The following is a 9,280-nucleotide window of genomic DNA, read 5'->3' as shown; positions in this document are numbered from 1 at the left end:
GACAAAGGCTTTGAAATATGGAATAATGTTGTGAATAAAGATTGCTTGATGGTTCTCCTTCTCCTTCTTCTTTTTTTGATATTTCAGTTTGGCAGAACGTTCTGGAGAGAGGGAACCACGAGTTAGTATGTCCAGGAAAAGGAACATTTAAGTTAACGGTCAAGTTGCCTCCAGCCACAAATGAAGTCAATGATGCCTCTAAGAAAATTCCAGCAAAGGTAAGTAAAGGAGCAAGTAGCCAGGAAATAGGCTGTTCTCCCAAGGTGTGTGGGATGGGAAGCACAATGAGGAACACCTAGTCCCAGTGGAACAAAAAATATAAATCAAACTACAGTGAGAAATGCAACTTACAAATGTGGTGGGACAGGTATGGAATAATGAAGGAGGAGGCACTTTTTGTTTGATTTTTAGACACTTTTGGAAAAAGATTTGGGGGTTATAATAAGGGAGGTTTGAGATATAAAATTTTGGGTTGCTCTTAACCTGGAACTTGCTGTATTAGTTTTACATTGTTTTGAGGAGATAGCGTTTCATACTGCATGTACTAAGTATCCCTAAAATGGTATAGTAATAGTATCTACCTTGTTGGATTGTTGTGAGGGTTGGTTGAGACAACCTGTGTAAAGCAAATGGTACAGTGTTCATAGCAAAGACTCACTAAATGTTAAATGGGGAAAAGATGCAGATCTTACCCCTTGCTCCGGACACTTGGTATTCATTGGAGTTTCTGTTATTTTTGACTCATATTACCGGTGATTTTTTTTTCTGAGTAACTGGAGGTGCCATTACACATGGGGAGCATTCAAAAACATTATTGCTGGAGTCTTTCACTATTGTGTCTGTTGACCCTTTATCTCCACGCTGGTCTCAGGCACATTTTCTTAATGTAAAGAAATTTGCATTATTGGCAATTTATTAATGCTACTTTATTGTTTGAATTTCAGGAATCCAAGGCCAAAGAACATGCCAAAGAACCAGGTAAGGTCTCAATTGAGATGACTGGTCTTCACAAGGCAGTTTTGCTTTGATTAAAGATGGCACTTATCTTCTTTACTTCACAAGGCAGGTTTTGCTCAGTTTGGTGATGCCTTGGGCTCCATCCTCCTTATACTCTCAGCAAGCTGTTCAGAGGGTGAACACTGGGGCAGCCACTTGAGCTCTAAAGGCTCAGGTCAGGAGGATGGAAACTGCTCTCTCTGTGGGGACTGGGAGACACCTTGCAATTGAGCGGAGGGCTCAGAGATGCCTGGAGGAAGGTGATGAACTGACCTTTAGAGCCTACTTGTGCCCAAACGGCCATCAAGAAGCAAGTACATAACGTATCAGTGGGTGCTGTGTGTGGCCAAGTCAGTTTCTGAGCACTGGGTATGGGAAGTGCTGTCCGCAGGAGTCACTACAGGAAGGTGTGGGTCCTCTGTGGATGAAAGCTTGAGTGCTGGGTGCAGGTTGGAGTGCAACCCTCCAGAGCAGCAGCAGCTGCTCTTCTCCTCCATCTGCTGTAAGATAGAGCCCGACACCTAGTGGCTGTTGTGGAGTCTGTTGCTTAACTAGAGTCTGGGTTTTAGCTTGTGGCCCCTGACATTTATTTACTAAAGAAGCCACACTTTTCTGGGCTAAGCATGGTGTTATAAAAGGAAATAAATGGTGAAATGTGTTGAAAGGCTGAGCAAGAGAGATAAAGTGGTACATATCCAGATCTTAGGGAAAAGAAAATTCCAAAAAATGTGTAAGTATTTTCTTCTAAAGTAGAAATTGTCTTGAGAACATGTTTAGATTTTTGCAACTTTCTCTTTTTGAAAACAGCACTAGGATGAGAGGTTGGGGTCATTGTCAGGACTCTTGGGGCCATTGTCAGAATTCTAGAAATTCACTGGAATGGTGAGGAAATGAGGATGGAGGGTGGTTGCCTAGTAGGTCCCATATCTAAGGGATGAGGAGAGCAGAGGACACAGCACCATGAAGGCACTAGGCATGCCTGAAACCCAGAGCTTCAGGTTAAAGATTGACAGGCGGTGACAGAGCAGGGAAAGGCACACACCAACATCAGGGGGTATGAGCACTAAGCCCATGTTCAGTTTTAGGTCAAGCTGAGCTGGGTTGGGCCTCAAATGTGGAAACCAGAAAATGGAAGAACTAGGAGAAGAGAGACAAGCAAGAGCAGAGAAATGCTGGTCATTTGTGGTCAGCAAATTCCGTTTATTCCAAGTCTATATTTCAAGCCTGTATTCTCTTCTAAATCCCAGAAGTGTGTCTGATTTTCCTGTTAGAAAATATGTTAGCACCAACATGTCTGAAGTCACGTGTGTCATCTGCCTCCAAACCAGTGCCCTCTTCTGTCTTTTTTATTTCTCTTCAAGTGCATAACCAGTTTGCTGATCCCTACTAGAAATTTGTTTTTTCTTTAAGCTTTCACATATGTTGGTCTCATTCATTCCTCCCTCACCCCAGGCCCCCATTATCACTTTACAAATCCAGCATGGCAGGAATACCTTGCTTGTTCTCTCTGTACCTGATGTCCTTCTCCTTAAATCTGACCAGTCCTTTGTATTGCTGGATATCTGGTCATCTTTTTCACAGAAACCTTCCCTGGCTCACCTTACCACCAACTGCAAGATAAAGTCCAGACCCCATTCTGGATGAAGCTGACTTTTCTGGCCTCATTTCTTACATCTCTGTACATGAGAGCTCCTTGAGCTTCAGTGGTCAGATCACCATTTCTTAAATAGTTTGGCACAACACGATACTCTGCCTGTATTCTGTTGCTCACAGTACTCTCTACCCCACGTGTCTCTACCTAAATCCGATAGACCCTTCAAAATCTACTCAGGTTCCTCCTCTTCTCTAAAGCCTTCCCAAGCCAGCCAATCCCTTTATCTCTCTTTCCTGGAATCCTGACTTAATTGTTGGTGCTCTTTATATGGCAATGCCTCTCTTGTGATGAAGCTTCTAATAGTGGGGTGATAAAACTATATTGCTAGCAAAGCTCTGATCAGTCTCTCAGCCCAATATTCTCAATTTTAAATTAAGACATGTGCACAGCCCTGACCGGTTTGGCTCAGTGGATGGAGCGTCGGCCTGCGGACTGAAGGTTCCCAGGTTCAATTCTTGTCGGTGGCATGTACCTTGGTTGTGGGCACATCCCCAGTGTGGGGTGTGCAGGAGGCAGCTGATCGGTGTTTCTCTCTCATCGATGTTTCTGACTCTCTATTCCTCTCCCTTCCTCTCTGTAAAAAATCAATAAAAAATATATTTTTAAAAAAAGAGATGTGCACAAGGTCACATGGCGAAAGAGTGGCAGAGTCAGGGGTTGAACTCAGAGCCTCACATCCAGCCCAGTACTCATTCTGGTTTGTCATACTGTCGCATTGAATACTAGTTCATGTTGCTATTGAATCTTCAAGCTATTTTTGGTTTGGCATGCGTGTGTGTTTGTGTGTGTGTGTGTATTTGTGTGTGTGTGTGTGTGTGTGTGTGTGTGTGTGTGTGTGTATTTGTTGGGGTGATGTAACTGCTGTAAAAAACATCTCCCCAGATCACAGTGCAGTGTAGTTGGCCCCTAGGGTGGTGGGTGGAGTCTAGACTGCTTTATGCCGTCATTTGGGAATCCAGGCCTCCTTGATACATAGCCTCCAAGGTCACTGCAAGGGCAAATGGAGATCCATATGAAGGAGACATGAATTGGTCATGCTTGGAAGTGGAATTCCCCCCTTCTTCCCATATTCCATTAGCCACACGAACTCTACTATAGGAATTTAACTGTAGGAAGTCTAGGTAATATTTCCTAGAAAGAAAACAAAATGGATTTGATAAGCACATGACATTTTACTCTGCCATAATAAACATTTACAAATGTCAGTTTCTCTTCTCATTTTTTTGAACATCTCCATTAGAAAAATAAGTTCCTTATATAATGTTTTTTGTATGTACCCCTCTCCACACATCCAGTACCTTCAACATAACAAGGCCTCCAACTGAATAGTTGCGCAAATAATGTCTAAAGGTCCTATTGTGCCCATCATGCTTCACTACACTGGATTAAGCATAGAGTGAGACTGACCTTATGCATATGTGTAACTCACTTATTGTCAACAATGGGGAGGAACAAGCTGGCTGGAGTGATTGCTATTCACTGAGTTTGATGTACACGTATAGCCTCTAGGCCATTTTACTTTCTCTGTGTTTCCCCTAGTCATTCAGTGCAAGCATCTTTTTTTCTCTTCAGTGATGGGAAGTACTGCTTTTCAGGGCATAAAGTGTTAGATCATGCTCATGTTTGGCATCATCAGATATTCTTGCTTTCCTCTAGTGGTCCAAGCACTAAATCTCCAATTCAGCAGATACTCATTGAGCCTCAAGTATATACCATGTGCTAGCAATACCAGGATGTGTAAACATGTTCCTTGCCTTTGAGGAAACTCATTTCAATAATTATACTAAGGTGCTGTGATAGAAGTATATGCCAGTAGAAAAAGGTGTAATAAAATTGAACATCATAATTGTAATTCATTTAAGCTAAAAGCCTTCTAAGATCTGTTTTTATTTTAGTTAGCTAGAGGTTGGGAAGGAAAGAAGGCAGTGTCTTATGATAATACTTTGCTAAAATCATGGTAGATAAATATAACATCTTGACCTCTTTTGTATCCCTAAAATCAGATGCATCAGAAGATACACAAATCTCTCTCAACGAAAGATCAGAAAAAATGGAAGTTATCCCAAAGCAATGTAAAAATATTCCCTCTTTGGTTGCATTTGAAAATCTCAAAGGAAATGTGACTGACATGATGCTAACCTTGTTGGTGGAGAACATAAGTGGCCTGTCCAGTGCTGATTTTGAAGTGGAAGTAATACGAGATTTTGATGTTGGTGTAGTTACCTTTCGAAAATACATAGGTAAGATGAAGTGACCCTTCATGTTCAGTCTTCTTTGCACAACACTTTTGGGATTTGGGACACCCAGCTAATGGAATGTCTCTGAAAGTTTGACTCTTGCTAGTAGCTGGTAAGAGAGGATGCCAAGTTAATATACATCCTTTTTTATTTGAAAGAGAAGCAATTTTGTTGTGAATCCAAATTATGGCATGATTAATGAATTAAATTTATTATATAAGTTTTGTGTGTATGTGTGTGTGTGTGTAAGAGAGAGACAGAGAGAGAAAGGGGCAGAGACAGGCAGACATAGACAGAGAGATTGAAACGGAGATGCTATGATGCCTTTGGGAATTTTCCATTCCTTTGAGATCTGGAGCCTAGCCTCAGAGTGTGGTCCACAGCCCCGCAGCATCACCATCACCCATGGGCTTGAGCTTGTCTGAACCACAGCATCAGGGCCTCACTCCAGACTGACTGAATAGGAACCTGCATTCCGTCAACACCCTCGGGCAGGTCTTTGGCACACTGAGGTTTCAGATTAGGGGGCCTCAAAGCTCCTAGCTACTATGTTCCATGGAAGTCCAAGTCCCCAGAGCCCATTCGATGGAAGTCCAGACTCCTCTCCAAATTGTGAATTTCCAGGGAGCTCAGTCTCTCAGAGTCACCACAGGGGACTCTGGCACAGCTGCAGAAACATCGATGAGAGAGAAACATCGACCAGCTGCCTCCTGCACATCTCCCACTGGGGATGTGCCCGCAACCCAGGTACACGCCCTTGACCGGAATCGAACCTGGGACCTTTCAGTCCGCAGGCCGACGCTCTATCCACTGAGCCAAACCGGTTTCGGCAGGTACCCAAGTATCTTAAAGTGAGTCTGAACACAGGAGTCAGTGTTTACACCTTTTACCTCATTGAGAGAAGTAAATATTGATATATGTTACCAAACTGGACTTGAAGTAATAATTATAATACTAGCAAACAATCAAATTACTGTAAGTCAGGTACTATGGAAAGCTCTTTACTTGTATTAATTGATTTGTTCCTTTCAACAACCTTTTGAGAAGGTTATTATTTCTCATTTTATACCTGAGAAGACAGAGGTGCAGAGATGCTAATAAATGAAGAACTGGATTTGAACCCTGGCAGCAGACCTCTATACAGCCTGTTCTGTTATCCCCTTTACCATATATCTTCTCAGTATTTTCATGGTCATCCACATATGCAGGGAGAGTAAGTGCATGTGATGCAGAAAATGAGTGCTCTTTGAGGTCTGTGGGAGGAGTCTGTGAGTTGGAAGAGCCATCCAGAAAAACGGGGACATTTTCCAATTCCAAGTCCTCACTGTTCCATAGCTGTAGCAGTGGAATGGTTAATTAAGAGCACAGGTCATGCCCTGGCCAGGTGGCTCACTTGTTTGGAATGTTATCCCATGCACCAAAAGGTGGGTTCGATGTTGATGTTATTCTCTCACATTGATGTTTCTCTCACTCTCTTCCTTTCGCTCTCAAATCAACAAAAACATATCTCGGGTGAGGATTAAAAAAAAAAAGAGCAAGGTCATGTAGTCAAAATTCTAGCTTCAATATTTAACTAATTATCTGAGGTTGGCCACGTTACTATGCTCTGTGTGCTTTGCTTTTTTCACCTCTAAAATGGGGATAAGAATACCTGCCTTATTCAGTTTATGTGAGAATTAAAGAAATAATGTTTGAAAAACTCTTAACATCGTTCCTGGTAAGGACATGGTAAGGATTCAATAAGGGAGCTATTCTACTTTCAAGTTTATGATTATTTCTCATAAAGGTAGAACTAGATGCACTTTCTTTTGTTTATTGAGCAAAAATTTTCAGTGCCTACTATGTGCACATGTCTAGGTGCCGTGGTAGTAATAGGAGATTTTGATGTTGCCAAGATGAATAATTCTTGGTCCCTGCTTCTGAGGAACTCCTATGGTGCAGGGTGGAAACCAATACACAAATGAACAGTGAAGATCAAGAGAAGTTGCCTCCCTTGGCTGTGAACAGCAGGCTGTGAGGAATGGGAGGAAAGGGGACCCAAACAAGGCAGCGTGGCTTTGCCCTGCCTCCGTCCTTCTATGAAGCTTAGACTCCTGCAGTACCAGGCTATCAGGTCCCCAGTATACTATGTTCAATGTCACTGCTGTTCCCTCTGCCTGAAATGCTTCCTCCCTTATCTATCTGGTAAACTCTTCTTCATCCTTCAAAACTCAGATTGGTGACTACTTACTCTGGGAATCCTTGTCTGAGTGCCAATGTTAGTCCTTCAGCCTCATTTGATACCACAATAGACCACTTGTGTGCTTTCAAGACTTCCTACCTCCTGGAAGGTGAATGTTCAAGAACTTGTTCTATTCATCACTCTCTCTCCCTAGCTCCCAGCACAGTGCCTGACACAATGTGGGCCCAGCATCAATATTTATTTATTTGAAAGAGATAATTGGGTTGAGTCCTCAAGGAGGAATAGGACCAAGATAAAAAATTGGAGGAGGGCATTTCAAGCACAGGAAAACATATAAACAAAGGCAAAGTAGAATGGGTTTTCAAAAAATGACTAGTTTCTGTGGCAGTATGAAAATAAAATGAATGGCATGGAATAACCAGAGGTGATATTTAGAAATTAGTTTGGAGTCAAATAGCAAAGGACATATTTCACCTAGCTAAGGAGTATGAATTCATGCCTGCCAGTAATGGGGAGCCATTGAAAGACCTGAGAAAGGGATGAAGTGAGGAGATTTGTGTAGTAGAGAGTACTCAGGTGGTTATATCAAGGAAGGTTGGAGCGGGCTCTGAGCAGAGGTAGGGACACAACTCTGTGGTAAGACATTCATAGATGCATCATTGTTCAGAGACTGGGAATTTTAGTCAAGGAAATTCACATTTAGGAATTAAAATCTTGCACCTAAAAATTGAGTGCTTAGCTCCCCTCTTTATCTCTATTAATTCAGACTGGGTTTTGTATAATATAAAGATATAATCATAATTTTCTGATTGGTAAATTTTGGTTTGCAGATGCCATGAAATTTGTTGAAGATTGTGCCATGCACCATTCAGTGACACAACTTCAGCTTTCCCCAAGACTTCTGGAAATGACAAAAATAATCAGGGTTGAAAACCTGCCGCCTGGTGTTGACTCCTATGATTTGAAATGTTTATTTGAAAATCCTCAAACTGGAGGGGGAAGAGTTGTCAGTATTGAATGTTTTCCTGAAGAGAGTGCAGCTCTGATAGAATTTTTTGACAGAAAAGGTAATATCTATTAGTCTGATTTTGTATACCTTACCTGGCATAATTTAAATTTGTTAGCATAACTTATTATTATAGTTAGCAGTTGAATTCTGATGTATTTTATTTTTATTCATATATTTCATTGGTAATCCAGTTAGGAATCCTGTTCATCTGGGATATAATATTTAATGTATCCAGTGATTCAAACATTAAAGAAGTAATGTCACATTTTTGAAAGATATAACGTTTCTCTCATAAGTCTCTACTTATGATAACTGAAAAATATATAACTCTTAGAATCCTGGAAATACTGTGTTAAAAAAGAGATTTTCTGTGTTTTTTCAGTAGGATCCTCTGAAAGGTTCATTTCAATTGACATCTTTGTACCAACTGACTATGTTGGTCATGCCTCCTCCCTAACCTCGCTCATTCCCCGTTTTCCAGGGTCTGAGATATACTAACTTTCCCTTTCTTACTCTGGACATTTGCAGAGCTCTGCAGAGTGCTACAAAGTGGATTTATAGACATCGCTTTACAGGCATTGCTATTATTGTAATCCTTATTTTACAAATGAAGAAACTGAGGTACAGAAAGGTCAAATCACTTGACCAAGGTTCCACAGCTAGTGAGTGACAGAGGCAGGATTTGAACCTTGGCAGTCTGGGCCCATAATCAATGCTTTTAAGTTCTCCACTTTTCCCCAGTTTCCCGTTCACCTATAACATGAATTTTTCTTGTGGGATATTTCACCACTTATGGTGGGTTACCAATAATGAGGCAAATTGTCGATAAAGATGGGTTAAGAACAGAATTTATTCAGCAGTATTGTTTTATATGTAGATTATTTGAGATGAATGTTAGGCACTTCACTCTGAAATTATTTGGTTCCATTTCCCAAAATCTGATTCACAAAATCTTAAAGAACGGAACCCTTATAAAACACCTATTGCACGTGAGATTTTCTGTTGTTTTCTGCCATAGTATCTCACTGAATCCCCATAATAACCTGCATGGTTAGATTTAGCTATTCTTTCTTTACAGAAGAGGAAATGGGGTGATAAATTTAGGAGAACTTTGTTGGTTTTCAGATCAAATAGATCCCAGTTCAAATCTGGCTTTGGTACTTACTAGCTTTGTGATCTTGGACAAATTACTAAACCCACCA

General features: G+C 41.1%; 1 protein-coding gene across 1 annotated transcript; it reads left to right on the top strand.

Moving 5' to 3' along the window:
• The first annotated feature begins 205 nt into the window (after positions 1-205).
• On the top strand, positions 206-7,976 carry LOC106728383 (poly [ADP-ribose] polymerase 14-like). Its single transcript, XM_014550534.1, has 5 exons — positions 206-218; positions 945-978; positions 4,654-4,890; positions 5,965-6,100; positions 7,900-7,976. Exons 3-5 carry the CDS (start codon positions 4,701-4,703, stop codon positions 7,916-7,918), a joined length of 345 nt encoding a protein of 114 aa, XP_014406020.1. The 5' UTR covers positions 206-218; positions 945-978; positions 4,654-4,700; the 3' UTR covers positions 7,919-7,976.
• Positions 7,977-9,280: the final 1,304 nt, after the last annotated feature.

This window comes from Myotis brandtii, unplaced genomic scaffold (assembly GCF_000412655.1).
Source record: "Myotis brandtii unplaced genomic scaffold, ASM41265v1 scaffold602, whole genome shotgun sequence".
Classification (NCBI taxonomy): Eukaryota; Metazoa; Chordata; class Mammalia; order Chiroptera; family Vespertilionidae; genus Myotis; species Myotis brandtii.
Note: the sequence above shows the minus strand (reverse complement) of the source record. Positions and strands in the feature narration are given on the sequence as shown.

Bases quoted from the DNA above. Each gene is read 5' to 3' on its own strand.
- LOC106728383 (XM_014550534.1), top strand. From the start codon at position 4,701: ATGGAAGTTATCCCAAAGCAATGTAAAAATATTCCCTCTTTGGTTGCA. The intron at 4,891-5,964 runs GTAAGATGAAGT...ATACCTGAGAAG, and splicing joins TACCTTTCGAAAATACATAG to ACAGAGGTGCAGAGATGCTA.